Source organism: Micrasema longulum, unplaced genomic scaffold, assembly GCF_059751315.1.
Source record: "Micrasema longulum isolate JH-2025_06_02 unplaced genomic scaffold, ASM5975131v1 h1tg000015l, whole genome shotgun sequence".
NCBI classification, from domain to species: Eukaryota; Metazoa; Arthropoda; class Insecta; order Trichoptera; family Brachycentridae; genus Micrasema; species Micrasema longulum.
Window position 1 is genome coordinate 8,511 of NW_028277223.1, and position 21,319 is coordinate 29,829.

General features: G+C 31.1%; 1 protein-coding gene across 1 annotated transcript in view; it reads right to left on the bottom strand.

The window, feature by feature from the left end:
• Positions 1-484: 484 nt before the first annotated feature.
• The window catches only part of LOC148285652 (cell adhesion molecule Dscam2-like), a gene marked incomplete at its 3' end in the record, with an annotated part of 138,518 nt that continues 117,683 nt past the window's right edge, over positions 485-21,319 (bottom strand). The window contains exon 3 of the mRNA XM_088240513.1: positions 485-662. Within this exon, the coding sequence (XP_088096639.1) occupies positions 485-662 (178 nt within the window). The remainder of the gene's footprint in view (positions 663-21,319) is intronic.

Consider the following 21,319-nt stretch of genomic DNA (forward strand, 5'->3'; position numbering starts at 1 on the left):
TATTTATTTTATACCAAGATGTATTGGGATTGTTAAAAAACGAACTAAATAATGGAAAACAATAAGTGGGAGCGACACGCAAGGTCCTTTCGGTGAGCGTCTATACGGAAACAATGCGGCCTCGCGCGATGGTTGGAGTAATTTGTTTCGCGGAGATAGTATGTCCGTCAATCTCTTTGACAATGTCTCGGAACGATGTACTGTCTTGCAAGTTGCCGTTTATACGTAGACAATAGTCAAGTCCTGCTACAGAACAATATTGTATTTTCCACGTGTAACCGGCCTTTTAACAAGAGTAAATATTTTGAATTCCAGGTATTAAAAGACAAACAAAATACGTACCTATATAATATGTTCTATTCATGAGTCCTGCTAAACGAAACTCAAAATCGCAAAGTTTGACTTGGACACTTTTCATTGTATGCTCAGGATATGTTTCATCTAGATAAAATAAGTTTTATATTATGTTATAATAAAAACCAACCTTATACCGGGGATGTTAGAGATAATGGAATCATCGTGCGTAATCCAGGAGAGAATCGGAGGGGGGTTGCCTAGGGCTGCGCAGTCAGCCTGCGCCCCCCTGTCACTACTGAACCGCAGGATGGCCGGGGGTTCCACTACGAAATTGGGGCCCTGAGACTGCTCGACGGCTCCAACCACTGAAAATCAAATAAATATCAAATTAGTGTCTTAAGAAACGAATTTAAATATAAAGAGCTTTTATTATAAACATAACATTTTATTAACAAATAAATACTGAGTTTCTTTTGTAGAAAAATTCACTTTGAGAATATTTAATACAATGGATGAGAACTAATCTATTATTTCCTTTGCGCGTATGATTATTTATTTTGTTTGTTGCTTTTAATTCATTTTTTTATTATTTTCTTATTAAGATTAATTTTTTATAAATTTTGAATATTAAAGTAGGGCATAAATAAGCATATTTTTATGTGTCCTCCAAAAATAACAATGTACATATATTTTATTTATAAGTAACGATATATTATCAAGAAATAATATATATGTAAGGGTGGATTGTTTGTTGCACAACAAGAACGAAAATATCAAAATAGGAAAAAAATAAACGATAAAATAAAAAATAAAAATAAACGATACAACTGCTTTCAATCAACTAGCATTTATAGGTTATATTTTACAAAATAAAAAATACCCGAGATTGTTATACTATTTTGAGATGTAAGTTATTCATGTAAATTTAATAACCATTATTTAATTAAAAACAAAAATAAGTTTGACAGTTTTTTTTAATTATTCTTGTGGAGTAAATCAAAAACCCATTCATCCCCTTGCCCGTATAATAAGTGGATAGTTTCCAATATAAACACTATATTGATCTCTTGTGCGAAATGCACACCCGTATATTGCTGCGAAATATATATAATAAATTTTTTAAAACCATTTTAATAAAAAATAAAAATTGGAATTTCTCTGTAACAAATTCCTTAGTTAAACAATTTTAATAAACAATAAGCTTTATATATATTTTTTAATGGAAATGGCGGAAAAATAAAAAATAAATTGGGGCCTCCGTGGTGTAGTGGTTAAGACGCTGGAAGATTCCGGATTCGATTTCCGGTGAGAACACAAAAAATAAAATGTGATTTTTCTCAAGCCTGGGTGTTCTGTGATGTAATTCTCTCCTGGTTTGTTGTCGTGAAAAATGAAATAAATATCACAATTTTTTTATAGATTTTTTTTGTGCCCAATCCATTTTTTTAATAACGCCATTTAATAATTAGTCTTAAATAACTATGCTAGAAAAATAGCAAGTTGTATTTAAACAGGGTTCGTACTTAGGATCTCTGATCTAAAAGTCACTATCGCAGGACCACAACACGTCTCGATTCTTCCGAAGAGTTAAAAAAAAAACTCTGATTAATTAAGTTACGAAAAGATTTTTGAAAAATATTTCAACAGTTTTATTACAGTTAGCACCTTTTTTATTTATTTGTTTATTTGTTTATTTTGTTTATTTGTTTAAATTTAATGTTGTGCACACAGTGCTATGTTAATATAAATCTAGACAATATTACAAACAAAAACTAAACCTAACACAGCACCAATTACGTACACAACACAATATATGAAATAACTATCTAACAATACAACAAGATGTAAGAAGAATTTGTGTAACTTTAAACTTTGAAGTAGGGCACACATAAGCAAATTCCCTTATGTGCTCCAATAATAACAATAATAATATTAGTGATACTAAACATTAAAGTCTATAAGACTCAGTTTCCGTTTGTAGCAGAGAGCTGAGTCGTTAAAGATGTCTAAATTGTACATCTTCTCAATTTTAGAAAAATTACAAACTGCTCTTCCTAAGAGCGAATTTTGAGCTGCTCTGGTGTTACATTTGTTGTAGCTCAGTAATACAGTATGTCGAGTGCGACGAATAGGAGTATTAAAGTTTATTTCAGACAGCAAATCGGCACAATCAATCCGATTATTTAGCAAATTATAAATAAATAATTGATCCGCAATCATACGCCGTTTATGAAGACAAGGTAACTTTAAATTACTGACATTAGGGAATTTACATTAGATGTACTTATGAAATTTATTTTGTACTTTGTCTATTAAATTTATATAAATGTTGTATTGGGGATTCCAAATGCAGGAAGCGTATTCTAAGTGACTTCTGACTAATGAGGTGTATAGTACCAAGGTCGTGCTTGGATTTTTGAATGGTTTACAAACTCTCATTAGGAAGCCTAACATTTTATATGATTTAGATAGAATAGCCTCTATATGAGTATTAAAATTAAGTTTTGTGTCCAAAATTACTCCCAAATCCCTGCAGCTGTTTTTTTTTTGGATATTAATATTGTTAAAATTATAGGGAAAAGTTATTGTTTTTTTGTTTCTAGTAAATGTCATTTTATGGCATTTCGAAACGTTTAAAGCTAGGTCGTTCTCTTGGCAGTAAGTTGAAAACCGGTTTAAATCGTTTTGCATGGCATCACAATCAGAAATAGAATTAATAGAACAGTATATTTTCATATCATCGGCATATACACTAAATTTACAGTGAAGAAAGCATTTGGAAATATCATTGATATAATAAATAAACAGTAAAGGGCCCAGATGGGATCCTTGTGGCACTCCTGAAATTACCTCGACAGGGTTAGACTTAACACCATTTACAATAGTAATTTGGTTGCGGTTACTTATGTAAGATTTTATCCATCTTTTCAAGTCACCGTGTATTCCCAACGAAGAAAGTTTATTGATCAGGATGTTATGATTAACGCGGTCAAATGCTTTTGAATAATCAGTGTAAATTGTGTCGATTTGCTGTCTTTTATCCATATTTTTATGCAGGAAGTCAGTAAATACTGCAAGATTTGATGTTGTTGATCTACAACGAACAAAACCGTGCTGGTAAGGGACAATTAGTGAACTTGTAACTGAGTATAATTGGTCGTAGACGATCCTTTCTAGAACTTTGCTTAATATTGGCAATTTAGCTATCGGTCGATAGTTAGTGACGTCGTGTTTATCTCCACTCTTAAAGATTGGAGAAATAAAGGCTGTCTTCCACCTATCTGGGAAACAACTTTGTTTTATAGATTTTTTAAATATTGCACAAACGGGTGGAGTCAAATTATGAGCACAGTTACGTATGAAAATACCCGGCAGACAATCTATACCAGGTCCCTTTTTTGGGTCTATGCTTAGTAGATATTTAAGCGTGTTACTTTTGTTAATATTGATTGTAGAGATTTCAATAGATGCAGAATCAATAAAATTGTTACGAAAATGTGTTGCCGTTGGATTTGAAAATACCGATCCGAAATAGTCCGAGAAAAGATTCGCTACCCCAGTGTTATCTTGTGCTGTTATAGAATTATATGTCATGTGATCGGGAATTGTTGGGGTTTTTCTTTTTGATTTCACGTAGGACCAGAATTTTTTAATATCCATTTGGATACCGAGTTCAATTGAATCAATATATTTTTTATAATCTGACTTTGATATTTTTTTCTGCCTATTTCGTAACAGAGAAAATGATTGATAATCTAATGGGTTACGGGAAAGCTTCCATTTTCTATGAAACTTAAGCTTTTCTTTTGTGACGTTTTTTAAGGCGGGAGAATACCAATCAGGAAATTTTCCTGTTAATATTTCTTTTGTTGGGATATAATTTTCTATGACATCCTCAATGATTTGGTAAAAATTATCGACAGCTGCGTTAACATTTGGGGCATTTATAACTAGTGACCAATCAGAATCTTTAAGAGACTGATTGATAGCTTGATAGTCTGCTTTGTGGTAAAGTTTTACAATTTTTTTTATTGGTTTTGGTTTGATTAGGTTTGGAAACTCAATGTTTATAAGGATGGCGCTATGATAAGCGTCTTCGGGAACGAGAGGAAAATCCGATGTTTCAATTGAGACAGGAAAGTTACTAATGACGAGATCGAGTATGTTTCCGTGTGAGTTCTTGATATCATGAAACTGTTTGAGGTTAGAGAAGGATAGACAATCAGTCAACGCTCTTGCGCATAGATCATTACGCGCGAGTGGTTGACTGAAAGAGTCGTCGGTATGACATGGGCCATCAGTAATTATATTCCATTGGATATGAGGTACATTATAGTCACCGACTATTAGGAATAAATCGTTTTGGAATTTAGAGGTAAGTTCGCAGATTTGGTTTGTGTGGCTTGAGAATATTGCAAGTCTTTCAGACGCAGTTAGTTTGGGGCCAGTACCCGGTAAGTAAACACAACACAAGTTTAGTCGAAAGTTAGATTGGTTGAGTTTTTTTAAGTTTATAGAAATCCATACATCCTCTGCATCCGAATTCCAGGATGAGTGTGATTGAACATTGAGATTTTTAAGGATCCCAATTAATGCTCCACCTCCTTTTTTTTTACCTTGTTTATTATTAATGTCACGATCAGTTCTATATACATGGTAACGGGAGTCAAATAGCTCTTCGTCGGTTTTTCAAGAAAAAAATATATGTATAAAAATCGATAAATTCATTTCGAATTCCTTAAAAATATTCTTAGCTAAAAATGTGGACTTATTATATATTATTATAAAAATATTATTTTCAGAAATAAACTTTTTTTTAATCTGCGCAGTAAAATACAAAAAAGAAGTTTTAATTTTTTTTGCAATTGTTTGGAAAATTATTTATTTTTAAGGGTGAAGAAATTAAGATTTTGCGTTTATTCTCCATTGTAAATTAAATTAAAAAATACTACTGATTAGCCTTTGCTCAAAGTTATTTGTAGCTTTCGTGATCTGCTTACATGTGAGTTTTTTCTGACAGCAGAAAAAACTAGCTGCGCCATCAGATTTATTTTATATCAATAAAAAGCCCTTCGCAGGTCTCAATACAGTATTTTATTATGTCACGTTTGCAGTAGCGTGAAAAGAGTTGAACAGGTGTGTTCGTATGCCAAGTTTTCGGGACAATTTGATTACTACCAACGAATGTTGTGTGAATGTTGAAAGAAGTGAATCATAAGTTGAATCACGTACGTAGCAAACATCTGTCAGGAAGTCACGAGCTATGTATGTATCAGCAAATAAATTTCCGGCAAAAGGTGTTTCATCAACGTAGTCAAAAAGCTCATCAGAGTATGAAATTGGAATCAAATTGTTTCTCTCAACTTGACAATCTTCTTTGAAACCTGCTAACAATAAACATTCTTCCTGCTGAAAATTTTCATCAAGAGCTTTGATATTAAGATGGGAGCGCTTCAAAACGCAAGTTGTTTAAATGATTTGTTATTAATAATCTGACTCAAATAAATATTTCCTTATGTAAATATTGAATGTTAACAAAAGTTGTGTCCGTTTTTTTCCAAGTCGAAAAATAAAAACTAAAAGTCACAAAAAAATGGTAAAAATTATACGCAATTCAAATGAAAAAATTCTAGTCTACAAGATAATTATAAAAAACATAATATGCTTTTACGTTACAAATATTTATTTTTATGTACCTATTTTTTTTACAAAAATAAATATTAGCGTTCTTATAATTTACATAAAAAAATATATTTTAGTGACCATTTTCAACGAGTTGTAAATAACTTACTATTAGAAAATGGATACCAAGTTGGGCTAGAGTGGGATTCGAACTTCAGACTTCTGATCCGTAAGTTTGCAACACTTGCCAGCAGACCACAACCCAATTCGATATTATTATATCACAAACAATTGTCTTACATCCAATATCCTTAACTTAGCGAATAGATATTTATCTTCTTAATTTTATAGGTATAAATTTCGTTAATTTACTGATTCTAATGATCTTCAAAGATTCAATAAATGTTAGTTGATATTTGTATATAACGGCATACCAACTTTTCAATGTGTACAGGTTTCAACGCGTACCCGTCTCTTCATAAGGACACTAATTACACTAAAATGCAAATTCCACTTTACACCTTCACCCCAGTAGTTTCACAAAAATGTGTTCATAAGACACGCTCTATTAGAAACTAACAACAACGTGCACGAATTATAGTAAAAAAAAAAGTTTTTTCTCTTGGTAACAGAAGTAGACAAAAATGGGAGGAAGGCAGAAGTGTGAATTTGCTAGGTAAAGGATTATCAATACAATGGAACATCGTATAACGGGCTGTGTTGAAATGTTAATTGATAAAATATTGAAAGGACATAATTATTCAAAGCCTTTTTGATGAAATATATATATTGATACCGCTTGAGGGCTACGCCCGAGCATACTCGGGCGGCTATTATGTGCGAAAATTCCCATACCCGAGACAACTCTGGTAATATTTTACTTGCAGAAAAAACCACACCTGAATGTATTAGGTTGAAAATAAATCATGTAACGAGCCACGAGGCTTTATTTCTAGTTCATTGCTTTTATACGGCATTTATTTATTTATTCATTCAAAATTACACTAGTTTAAATATTTATGAACTTTTAAGGCTTTTTAGGCTATGCTCGTGTCAAGCCACAATAAAAATACATAGTAAAATTAATTAGATCATAATCTAGAAAAAAAGGTAAATGTAATAAATCAAATTCCAAAGAATATAATGCAAAAAAGATTATAAGAAATAACTTTTAAAATATAAATGATATTTGTTCATAAAATTATAAACTCTAATAAAAAAACAGAATTTTGGAAAAAAATTGATCGGAACCAGCATGAACACAATCACAATACTAGAGAAAAGAACAAAATTAGACTTCCATTTAGGAAAAAGGCAAAGTCACAAAATTCAATTTTATTTAAAGCAATTAAAAAGTATTACGAAATGAAAAAAAATATTTATGAAGAAAAAAACATATCAAAATTTAAAATAATGGTCAAGACATATGTGATAAACAATTTATAAATAAAATATATTTGTAATGTTATTATTAGAACACACATAACAATATGTATGATATGTGTGCCCTATTTTAAGATTTAAATAAGAAATAAGAAATAAATTATACAAATTAAGAATCACACATAATCAAATTTAAAAAATAGTTATATCATTAAAATCAACAAAATAATAGTAAAATATAGTAATAATAAAAAAAAAAACAAAATAAAAGTATCATTTAAATCAACAGAAAAAGAAACAATATAAAGGCACAATTGAAATGATAATTGAGATATGTTTTCTAGAAACTCATTCAATACTATAGTAAGAAATATAAGAAATAGGAGCAATAAATCACATGTCAAATAATAGTAGGTACTAAATTAAATTATACATAAATGCAAAATAAAAAAACATAAAAATTATCAATATATATAAAAAGCAAATAAAAGTACAATTATGGAAGGAAAACAGATTTGTAAATTTTTGCTAATCTCGATCTTTAAATAAATTGACAAACTTGTCCCTATCGATGTGCAGCAACCAATTGCAAACATTTTTCTTAAATACATTGGCACTTGTGGAGTTTTTTATGGCTGCCGAAAGTTGATTAAAAAAATTCGGAGCCAGGAAGGTAAAGTTTCTTTAAGCTAGCTTCAAGTGAGTGGTTGGGCCAAGGTAATTAATTATTAATTATTTTTTAATTATGACAAATAAAAAATAATAATTATCGTTTCTTGACTCGCACTATGCACCATAAGAAAATCAATATTTAGTTCCATTTTAAGCCTAAAATGGCTTTGATGAAGGATATAATATATGTTAATTAAATAAAATTAATTCATAAAAAAAGTTTTTATTTTTCTGTTTTTCTATTTTTTTATGATTACCGAAGTGGTAAAAAACAATTGATGTACTATATTTTTACTTATCATTAATTACAGTTTTTTAAATTTGTTTCAAGTTTAAATACGACTGCCTTTTTGCTTATGACGGCAGTATTTTCCTCTACGGATGCGAATCCTGGCACTGTGCTAGCGCCTTAAACAACAAAATACTGAGTTTCGAGAATAGATATCTCTGAAGAATCTTGCGTGTGCGGGGTGAATCTTGCGGACTTTCACTTTAGATTTTGTAATAAATGAAGAAATAAGAAAACGGATGCAGCAAACTCCAATGACGACTTTTGTCAAGCGGAGGCAAGCGGAGACAGAGACTGCTCGTCAGCAATTGACCACAAAGTAGATGGTAAAAATATTAATAGTACATGTACATCATATTATCTTTTCCAGTATAAAATTTGTTTTACTTATTAATCTTTTATTGCTGTTTTCTTTTTTAAGATTTTTGTTTGAGACATTTGGACGACATTTTTTTTAGTATTTCCAAAAGCTTGCAGACTGACTGAATTTTCTCCCTAGGGAGTAATTCGTATTTAAATTTGTTGCATCAGAGTAGAAAAACATTTCTGAGAAAGGAATGTGGAAGTCTAGGCTTTTACAGGGCTTATGACCTGTCATGAAATTGTTGAATTTACTACCTGGTAAAAAAAAAGTATAAAAATTTAAAAATTATTTTCAGGTGTTTCCTAATAGGTAAATTGGTTCAGCCGGATGAATCTCACCCACATTATAAAGGTTTCAGCTCTTTTACTTCACAAAAGTCAACAGATGGAAAAGTTGAGGAGATGTGGATTTCTAAACATGGGCAGAATGGTGAATGTCATACAGTGTGTCAAGTGGCCACTTAAACCAGCCAATGACAGCCATGTAAATTTCTTCCATATTCCCTTCTCAAAAATGATTTTCCTTTCTGTTTCAACAAATGAAAAAAATTACATGTTTGATTTTGTTTCTAATCCTTTGCTTTTTTTATTTAGGCTAATATTTTACATCACCAAAACTTTGATTGAAAAAGATAAGTTTTTATTATTTTAATTTAGTTGATGTGTTTTTCCCTTGAAAAAATTCTCAATTTTTATCATATACAACAGGGGTGCTATTATGAACCACTCTCGCAGCACGAGAAAACAGTTTTTGTCGTGTATTTTTTATGTAAATACACGAGATAAAACGGCCACGAAAGCATTTAGAATATCAGCCCAGAAGTAGTTGCGTAATATATAACTTTTCGCCAATTTGTATTTTTTTCCTTCCATGGTTTGCTCTTTTGATTTAAGAAGAGATATAATTAATTACATTTTCAACTCAAAGAATTTGAAAATTTTATTAAAATTCATTATGTTCATAAGAATTTTTTTTAAGGAAAAGTATAAACTTTTCCTTAAAAAAAACACTTGAATGCCTGAAGACTAGAACTTATTTGTACAAGTAAAAACGTTAAATTAATCTTGTGTTTTACTGAAATACGTTTATAACTGTACTTGCTTACAAAAACTTAGTACGAATGTAATCAACTAATTACTTTTCAAGCTTTCCGTCGGTTAAATCAGGGAAATGAGTTTCCACCTATAGATATTACTCCGAAGAGTATGTTGTACACAATAATATATCAAAAGGAACTTTAGACATATCAAATAATCTGCTTTGCTTCTGACATTCCGCAATAGACAGGCGATCGATCTGAGTGTGTTCACAGAGGCATGAAATTGATTGAGTGGATCCAGCTGAATCGGTCTATGTAAGGATGCAAACATTTTAAGACTAGAAGTTAGTAAAATAAAGACACCTTGTATCGAGAGATTAAGGAGAATACTCGAATTTCTTTGATGTCATACGACGATATGTGAAATTTCGACTTTCTTCCAGAAAGTAGTGATTGCGATTTTCCCTTTTCCGGATCGACTTTAATACTTCAGAACGTTTTCAAAGCGTTTTCCACTTCAAACCTCATAACGCTTTACCAATATTTTCTCTGAATGAAACTCTTGGATTGTATTGTCAAAACTCAACATGTTTTGTTGGGTTTCCCCGCTGATCATTCATCCATCATTCCATCGTTGATCTTCTTGACACAGTCATTTATGTCGAAGAATAAACAAATTTATTTTATTGAGAAATCATACATCTTAGGACAGAACGGTTATAAAAAAAAAGTGAAAATAATAAACTTTTATATCACTATCATCATCATTCATCAATTGCAGCGTATCTTTATCATTTTTGTTATATGACGGTGAGATGATCAGTTTTACGCTTCAGGTACCAGTTCAGCATGCGCGGTCCGTCCATAGAACGGATGGAACTGTTGGTTCCCTAAATTTTACCGCTAGAATATTTAAAAAATCAAAATGATAATAATAAAAATACATATAATATTGTTTATTATAATGAACAAATACTAACAATTTTAATATGACGATTAATGCAACTAGATCTGTAACGGAGTCGACAAACAATTAATCTAATTTGTAAATGTGACGAAGACACCCCAAGCGCACAACCATTCCCTGCTACGGACAAAAGCTAACTGCGCTTGGTATCTAAAAAATCACAGCGCATTGCGCTATCCTTGAAATAAGCAGAGAATTCATACAGTCCCAAAGAGGTATGGTATTAAAATTCTAAGTCCGCGCATGCGCAGTCCAAATTTTCAATGATTCTGGAAGCAATTTAAAAAAACCGTTCCAAATTCATTATCTCGTTATACTGTACTGTGTTTTAACAAATTTAGGACTAGAATCGCTTGGCTCAACCGAGTGTTGTCTATTGTCGCTAAATATAACTCTACTGCGGTATTATAAGAGCACAAAATCGCTTGAATCGATTTTTTCTTACACTTATTCAAATAAAATAACATAATATTTTAGTTGAACCATAATAATTATGTTCGTTCAGTTTGTTTATATAGACACGGACAACAGATTATACAGAATCCGATTACGCCATAAGTAAAAATCTATTTTAATTAAATATGGCAGACGTGGAAAATATATATCCAAATCTAAATAATATGTGTAATGGTGTTTTAAAATCTTTGATAGTTAAAAGTTTTGCTTCGCGAACGTTTGCCGAAAAAAAACTTGTTATTCAAAATGGTAAACCTACGCCAAATTTAAAAATAATAACAAAAACAAAATCATGTGAGCGATATTTTTCGAATTCCGTATATACGAAAACTTGGTGGATTTGTGGTTTTGGACAAGTGTCAAAATTATATTGTTGGCCGTGTGTTTTATTCTGCACTAACAATTTTAATACGTGGAATAAACAAGGATTTTGTGATTTAAACAATCTCATTAAATCTGCAAAAAGACTCGAGTGTTCCCAACATCATATCGATTCATGTTTCAAACTCAAGCGTTTCAATAAAGAAAACATAAAAGAAACTTGTTTAAGTGAACAACATAAAATAATTATCGATATTTACAACAGAACAGTTGCAGCTAATATATATATTATATCCAAACTCATAGATGTTGTATATTTTCTTTCAAAACAAGAATTGCCTTATAGAGGACATCGTGAATTATCAAATTCTTCTTAAGGGAATTATATAGAACTAATATACCCAATGAGCAGTTGCGATAGCCAGTTAAATAGTTCAACATTAGTCCCATGGATTTGGAACTTGTGACTCAATAAATTGATAATGCTTTTAAATATGTTTTTTGGGAATAAAATAAAATAAAAGATAAACGAATATATATTTTATAAGTAAAATAAATATTTGCGTTTTTTATGATTTACCTAAATATTTTGATTTTGGGGTTCATTTTTTACGAGTTGTAATGCATGGTATACTAGACTTATGTACGTATTTATGTACTCTTTGGATATGTATGTACATATTGCTTCCCTAACCGAAAATCTCACCGTTCGCCCCTGTTATGCACATGTATGTAAACTGTGTAATATGTATATAAAGTATTTAAATAAACAACTGAAATCATCGATGTTTACGTTTCAATATTATTTTGGATTTTGAAATGATATTATCTATACTTCAACTTTCTATTACGTTGTATCCCAGGACCCAGGACCTTAAGCATGGTAAGCAAACAAGGGAAGGGATTTTTCCACTTGATTTTCTCTTTCAGGGTTTTTCCTAAGAGTGACCATCAGGTCGAAAACATTCTTCCAAGATTCTAGTTCTATTTATTCATTCAGTTTTTTGTAGAAACTAACAGTCAACAAGTTAAAAATAACACATTAAATAAAGATTGAAAGACAGAGCTGCAAAGTGTCTTAAAAATAATCACACATATTTAGTTACGGTATATTCTTAAATGTGAGGGTACGCATATGTATTTGATAGGATGTGTTCGTGTATTTGTATTAGAGTAAGTTGTCAGATGTGTGAACCCGGCATGGTAAATAAAGGTAACGGTACAACCTGAAGCGTAAGATTGATCACCCTATCATCATGTAACAAGTGATCGAGATACGCCGCTTTTATCAACAGTACAGTGTCCTATGCACTACAGGGTGCGGATAAGGGTTTAATGAAAATTATGAGATATTCATTTTATTCAGTGAAAAATAAAATCCACGTAAAATAAACCCTTTTCACACGGTAGCCTAACTCGATTTTTCTGTGAGTTTCCTTTTCTGATGATTGGTACAAATAAAGGTTATAAAAAATAAAGCGACGCACGTCTCACTACGCGTTGTTTTGGGAAAATAGCTTTTGAAATTCACTTTAGACTTTTATTGGCCTACGCATATCTACTTTGCCCATCAGAATACAAAAAGGATTTTATTAAAATACATTGTTTTGTAGGACATAAATTTATTTTAATACTGGAAAGAAAAGTAGAAATAATAAAATATTCTTCATAAACGTTTGGTTTTTTGAAGAATTCGATAATATTAACATCTTACAATAGAGATGGAGAACGTACTAGAGAAAAAAATATGGAAATTTAGCTTTTACAGGGCTTTTAATGACCTCTCATTGGCTGGTTTAAGTGTGCACTGACCATTTTGCCATTGTTTGAAAAATCATATTCCTTCAGTTCTTTAAACTGTTAGATTGTATCCAATATAAGTCCCTCGTTTTTAGTTTGATTTTAATTGTGGTTTGTGAAAATAAATACATAGAAAAGTAAATAGAAAAATTAAATAAATCTTTTCGATTTTACGGAAAAAAATATTTTTTTGGTGTAAGCAAATCCGTCAGGAACACCCTTGATCTTTGAAACGGTTGTAAGTTATGTGAAGAGATTTCATTTATTTGCGAATGTTGACTTTTTTTTTAATGCACCGGCGCTCACCTTTCTTTTAATATCTTTCCATCTGTAGTAAATATACTTCCCAGATGTACAAATTTCTATATTTATTCAAATGAATAAAAATAATATTTTAATTAGAAAACGTTCCAATAATAACGTCAGGGACAATTTGTTAAAAACTTTGTGGCTCAATATTATAAAATGCCTCTAAAAATAGAAGTTTTGCTTTCAGGAATCCTAAAATAAATGCTCGTTGCACATCCTGTTTCAACATTAAATAACTATCTGACAGAAAAAAAATCATTGATTTAAATGTCATAACTAAAGGGTAGGTGGGTGGTCGTTCAGGCATTATTTTTAAAAAGTTTTTTTCAGAATGGCTAATGACTTTAAAATTAAATATAATACAAACAACCACTCCATTCAATTATTCTGTATGACGCAATACTTTTTTAATCGCCGATTAAAAGTTACCTCTTTATTAGATCCGTAATTTTTATTTTGTTAAATTCCAAGTACGCTTGTATTATTAGGCAATTCCATTGTCCACGCGGACACGACCCTTGTCCCACAGAAGAGCATCTCTGGGGCGGGAATTTGACCGGGGGGCGGCCCAGGGCGGCTCTAACTCCCACACTCTCACTATCCCGTGCCAACTGCCGCCCTCTCGGTACAAACTGCCGCCTAACATTGTACAAACTGCCGCCTGGGCCCATTCCTACAGACCGGTACTGTTAACTTACAACAAGGGCTGGGCATAACGAGATTTATAGATATTACAAGGTAGACATTTTTTGAAAGGGGAATAAACAAGTCCTGGCATTTTAGCTCTTAATCTGTCAACAATATAATATATATTATACTGAGTATACCAAAATGTTTATAGTCAAAGGCTGAATAGAGTTGATGTGAATCTGTTTTCGTGTAAAACAATAATTGCATTGAATTCGGACTTACCAAAATTTTATTACAAGGTTTGTATTGAGTAAAAGATTTCAACTTACGTATTTATCTGAAGTTTCATTTGCAACTTATTTGACCATAACAAAATAAAATACAATATAATGAATATCGAACAGTACTGGTTGAACCTGATTGTGATAATTGGAATTAATTAAGGTTAAATGTTATAAATAATTAGCAACGTTGTTTTAAAGACAACCGGAACCAATGCTGGGCGGAGAGAGTCTGAATTTAGTTTCTCAGTCGTTGATGACGTGTTGCGCTTTTGTGTTGGTAGGCCTGACACCTTTTTTTATATTTTATTTTTTTATATGGGAGTTGTTTTATTATTTACCTTGCTTATAATATACAAGGTAGGCCTGACACCTGAAAATGCATGTGTTCACTGTTGCAAGTGCTCTTAGGGTGGTATCTAGAGAGTTATCAAAATATACTCGTATTGCAACAGCGAGGGTAAATATTTTCAATTAAGGGATTGGGAAAGTGTAGGGATTTATCGGGCTAATGATCTGTAATTTATTGAGTCAAGATGATAAGAAGGTCAATATTTTGATTTAAGGAATTTTAAGTATTTTAAGGTTTTGCCCAGCTGGCGTAATAATTCAGCCGAATGAATCTTTTCTAAGTAAACAAAGTTTTCTGCTCTTTTACTTCTCAAAAATCAAAATATAGAAGAGGTAAGGAAATGTGGAAATTCAGATGTAGGCAGATTTGTAAATCAACAATATTTTGAGTTTGTCCAAATTTTTGTAGACAAGGACTGGATTCAACTCCTCGGGGAGCTGTTAGTAGTTATATATTACAACGTAGATGAAGAACGTTTAAGAGAAGGTAATTTATAAGTTAAGGCATCTACAGGACTTATGACCTGTCATTGGCTGGTTTAAGTAGCCACTTTACACACCGTATAATATTCACCATTTCGTCCTTATAATTTCTGGCCATTTTTTTTTCTGTATTTTTGGTAATGCTAAAATAATTTTCACTGGCATTTTTGAAAATCGCATTCCTACATTAAGTGCACCCTTGTTGATAAAAAGAACAAAATTAGAGATTTACAAAAAGAATTTCGTATGCGAATATTAATTATTTTTAGTTTTGAATTCAATCATACACATGTACCAAGGTATCTCCAACCAAGTTTTCTCTCTTAATAGTATAGTGTCAATTTTTTATGTATTTTTTTTTCTAAATTTTTGTATAAATTATTTATTCAATATGTCCATGTACTTCTAATTTTATCGAACTGAACGGTTTGGGTAGGTATGAAAAAACTGCCTTAAGGCAATATGCACGCTCTTATATGTATATAAACTGTATATGTTTATAAAGTGTAAAATATATAAATACATACTTACCACGACACAACGTACGGAAAACGGGACAACGAAACGTCTATTTTATATATTCTTACAAAAGGTTTGACATGCAGTTGTCTTTTTTACACAGTATCGGGGAGGCATCTGCAAGACCGTGACAGAAAAACGATGCTCAAATACCCATTTGTCGTAATTCCCAGTCACCGCATATCCAAACAATTTTTGATATTCTAAACGTAAAAAAAAACATTTTATTTTGTTTTTTATATACGAAGGTAAAACATACACAAAACACAAACAAAAAAAATATAAAAGGAAAAATAATGAAACCCACTAAACCGCGAAACCGGCTTGTCGGCAATGTACATATTTAATTTGAAATAAAAGCAATAATTGGTATTTAAAATTCGATTGTGTTTATTTAATCTATGAACGAGTATAGTGTGTTCGTGTTTAACAAAAGCAAAGTATTGCTGAGTTCAGCTCGTATTTATTTTTTTTAGTATTAGGATAGTTGTTTAATTAAAATTATTCAGATTCTAGTTTTTAATACCGTTTATTTTAATATAATTTGATATATTTCCAAAAATTTTAAGTTAAATACTTTCGAACTCAGCAAATTACAAGTTATACGCCTAGTTAACGCCTTGACTTTGATATATATTTAATAAACGATAAATAATGTTTGTGGTAGCCCTGTAGCAACTCCACATTTAACCCTCCATCGGAACTGCCTCCCACCGGGCGTTTGTTTTTACGAGTGGACACGGTGTTAGGGCGGCAATAAATTCAAGTGTGAGTCTTACGGCGAACGTCAAGCTTTATTAAGGTACATCCCTGTTTAATGCGCCAGCCGAGATGAATACATTAAGACCCAATGTTGGGGGAATCCACTTTGATGAATTCGCAAATTAAAAACATGAACTTGGCAACGACATTACGAAAATGTCAATAACTTCTTCAGGTGAGACACTCGTTATCCACAATAGGTACACAAATATCAAGGTCCATGCTATATGCAAGGCTGAGATGATGTTTGTCTACGAAATCAACAAAAAAGTTCGGCGTCGGACACCAAAAGCACGGCTAAACTGTTTGGTTGATGCAGAAAACGATGAAGATCAAGTACAAAAACTGTTAAAGTAGCTGTAATCTACGTCCTCAAAAATAATGCAACCACCAAGTTTTTGAAATGAAAGATAACCAAAATGACCAAGAAGACATGGCATAAGCAAATTGAAAATAACGGGGTTATAGATTGTTTTTTGTTTTTTTATATGTATATTTTGTGTGTGCTTGTTAGTCTGTGTTTTTAATATGTGTCCAGGTGGATCAAAAATAAAGAACTGTGTGAAATAGAACCAGAACCCAAGACAAGCGTTTCCAACTTGATGACTTTTCTCAGGTAAAAATCCTGAAAAAGGAAATTGTGTGGAGAAAAATTCAAATCGTAGTGCGTGGTCAGCATATTCACCTATCACGCTTGAGGTCTTAGATTAAATATCTATCAGAGTCGACGTGAAATAATAGTTTTTAAGGTGTTTTTAAACTGCACAATTTTATCGTCTCTAGATTAGCACCGGAAGCGTAAGATTTATCATTTCACATTCACAAAACGAATTACCTCGCTATTTTTTTTTATTATCGTTATTCGATAGAATGCACATGTTTTTGCAATGTTAATTTATTATGGAAAAAAAAAAAACTTATTTGTCCCGATAAACAATGATATCATATTTTCTCATCGGGAGCTCAAAAATTAGTGTTAATTAAGATTCAAATGAAAGAGTAATATTCAACTAAACAGAACATGTGTTGATTTTGTTTTTGATGCTTAAAAAAAAACAGTACAAAGAAGAAAAAAACTCAACAAAAAGAAAAATTGAATGGTTTAAAATATAAAGGAAAAATTGAAAGAAAAGAGAAAAATATAGAATTAAATGAATAAATAAACAAAACATTACGGTACCAAAACAAGATAAATAATATAAATAAAACGAAATAAATCAAATATTGAAATTCTTTTCCAAAAAAATTTAGTTTAGAGTAGTTACTTTAATAAATATAAAAAATATTTAAGTAAAATAAAAAAGAAAGAAAGAAAACGTTAAAAAAAAAAAAAGATTTGACTATAATATATAAGATATTAAATTTCTGCATTTGGTTTTGGTTTGGTTTTACAGTGCAGTGTCTTATGGACCATCGGGTGCAGATAAAGGCTTGATGATGATAAATAATGGTTGTTTGCGTATAATACTGCATCTTGTTTTTACCTTTTAAATATTTTTTAATGCAACTACTGTAATTAATCATTTGATTATGTTGGGGAAATCAAATGAATCTCCTCATTAGTCCCATCCGATAAGATATCTTCGCGTCACGAATTCCATCCAATTGGTATCTCGACAGCCATTAGAATAATCCTCGCCAATGTCTGCATCAGATGTTCGTGTCACTAAAATATAATTATGCTATTTGTAGGAGCTGCTAACACATTACCTTTGCAATATCCTCTTGATATTCAATTCAATATAGCGCTCCTAAACGGTTTTCCGAAAGGTTCCTGATTAAATGTTCGAGAAATTGACAGCGGAAGGAGAAGTCAGCAAAAATGTGCCGAAGAGAAAATGTGTAATAGGTAAATAAAGAATAAACGGAAACTAACAAGCTTAGAAACACTTGTGGGGTTCATATTCAATTGATCGATGAAACACACGTGTGCTAAATAATTTCACCTTAATTATATAGTGTAACGATTCCAAGAAGAAACTCAGCGTTTCCGATTGAATTCATTACACTATATTCTGCAAAACACAATAGCAACGTCTTGCAGTACATTAACATCTCTCCTACCAGGGAGACTCGAAAAAAAAAGAGACACGGTCTTTAAAGAGATCACGGAGCGTGGTAAACTAGCAGTTCACAATGGAGTTCTAGAGCCAATTCTAGTGTATGGGAGCGAAGTATGAAATGGGAAAAATAATGATGAAAGTAGGTTAAATGCCGTCGAAATGCGATCCCTTAGTAATATATCACTTCCTTATTAAAAAATATAATAATCACAATATTTATGGCTGGCAGTTACAGAGCTTGTAACCTGGCATTAACTGGTTTAACTGGCCAATTTATACATTGTGTAATATCGCCATTCTGGCTATGTTCAAACATATCACGTATTTTTCTTGGTATCTGTTATTGGTTTCATTGTATGTTTTTTCCTTTGGACTATGCATATTTGCTGTATACGGTTGATATCCCAAATAAATAAAATAAAATAAAATAAAATAAAATAAAATAAAATAAAATAAAATAAAATAAAATAAAATAAAATAAAATAAAATAAAATAAAATAAAATAAAATAAAATAAAATAAAATAAAATAAAATAAAATAAAATAAAATAAAATAAAATAAAATAAAATAAAATAAAATAAAATAAAATAAAATAAAATAAAATAAAATAAAATAAAATAAAATAAAATAAAATAAAATAAAATAAAATAAAATAAAATAAAATAAAATAAAATAAAATAAAATAAAATAAAATAAAATAAAATAAAATAAAATAAAATAAAATGAAATAAAATGAAATAAAATGAAATAAAATGAAATAAAATGAAATAAAATGAAATAAAATGAAATAAAATAAAATAAAATAAAATAAAATAAAATAAAATAAAATAGAATAGAATAGAATAGAATAAAATAAAATAAAATAAAATAAAATAAAATAAAATTAAAAAAAATAAAAAAATGAAATAAAAAGAAGAAAATAAATAAAATAAATAAATCGGAAACCTTTAATGATGAGATTGAGATTTTTCTGGTATCTTTCTGAAAAGGGTTTTCCCTCTCATTTGCAATAATTTCTATTTTAATAACCAGCCGGGGCTGGTATTCCAAACGCTCTCGTGGCCCTACTATATCGCGTATGTACATATAAAATATACGAGAAAACTGTTTTCTCGTGCCGCAAGAGTGGTTCAGAACAGCACCGCAGGGAGTGAAATCTGGCCTTACCTACAAACATTTGAACATATTTAAAATATTGTTGAATGAAATCATAAATTACTATTTATCAAAACAGTCCTATTATGATCAAAGACCTGTTCCCATTATTGTTAGATAAATTTCAAAGGTACGTTTTTTTCAGTAGAACATTTTTATCAGCAGAACCACAAAAAATACCTCCGAAAGGGAGATGGAAAAAGAATTGTTGTGAAGAAAAACAATACATTTTCACTATCGCAACGTAATCCTGTGTCTACAAATATAACGAAGGCGTAATACCATTAGTTTTTGTTAAGAAAACTAGAGATTTTCTGGGGAATTGTCCCGTATTAATGTCACGTCTGTTTGCTTTTCGACGGGACATTATTTCTTTACGCTGTTTGAGAATGTTTAATCACAAATATTCATATCCGCTATGGAGAGGGGAAAATGTTGAGAATTACAAATATCACCAAAAAAATACAACGGTTAGATCAGGTTTTATATGTGTACCGGCCGATGAAGAATACAGTTCTGCGCAACTTTGCCAACCTCGATCAAGTAAAAGTCAGTAAAATCATAAAAATAAATCGGCAGATTTCAAAATATTCATTATCAACCTGAAATCGTTGTCGGAGAGGAGGATTGCCAGGGTTGCCATTCTCTAAATTTATAAATCAATACAGACAATAATAGATAATAAATGTGTACACCCAAAACCTATGTAGTTTCTATATCGTAATTTTATCACATGGATAGATGGTTAAAAATCGGTAATTTAAATCGAATTCGGTAGATTAGTAGATTGTAAAATCTACCCAAAAATCGGTAGGGTTTGCGATGCCGGTTCTGTGTGTGAAATATTGCAGAGCCAGAACCCTGGATGAGTGTTTTCGACTCAATGGGTAATCTCAGGAAAAAGGGTGGAATAAATCGACCTCCTTATGTAGTGCTTGGTGCATTTGACTTTTCACCTACTATGCTTGAGGTCTCTAGTTTGATTCCTAGATTCCGGTTTCCAAGGTGGTTAAAAACTACAATATTACACAGTTGTGAACTATTAACTGAAGCGCAAGACTGATCAACTTCCCCTTATGTAACATATGACTAAGGTACGCTGAACTTGATATTCCAGTGCAGTGTCCTATATCCCATTAGGTCCGGTGATGATGAAGAATATTTATCAATATAAATAACTGTGTGAAAATTGGATTCAAGTATTTAAATTTTGTGAAAAGGTAATCCTCTGGATTTAGTTATATTACTGGATTATACCACTGGACTATTCGACCATAACTTGACTCTTTATTTTTAACCGGGTCGGGTTGCGGTCCTGTGGCTAGTGTATTGGACTCACAGATCAAAGGTCCGTGATTCGAATCCCACTCTACCCCAACTTGATTCCCATTTTCTAATAGGGAGTTATTTACAACTCGTTGAAAATGGCTCTCAAAATTAAATATTTGGGTTAATCAAAAGAACGCAAATATTCCTTTTCCTTTAAAAAAAAAACATTTTTTTTAAATTACTAAGCATGTGTCATCATAATTTTCCCACCCTCGCATAGTGGTGCA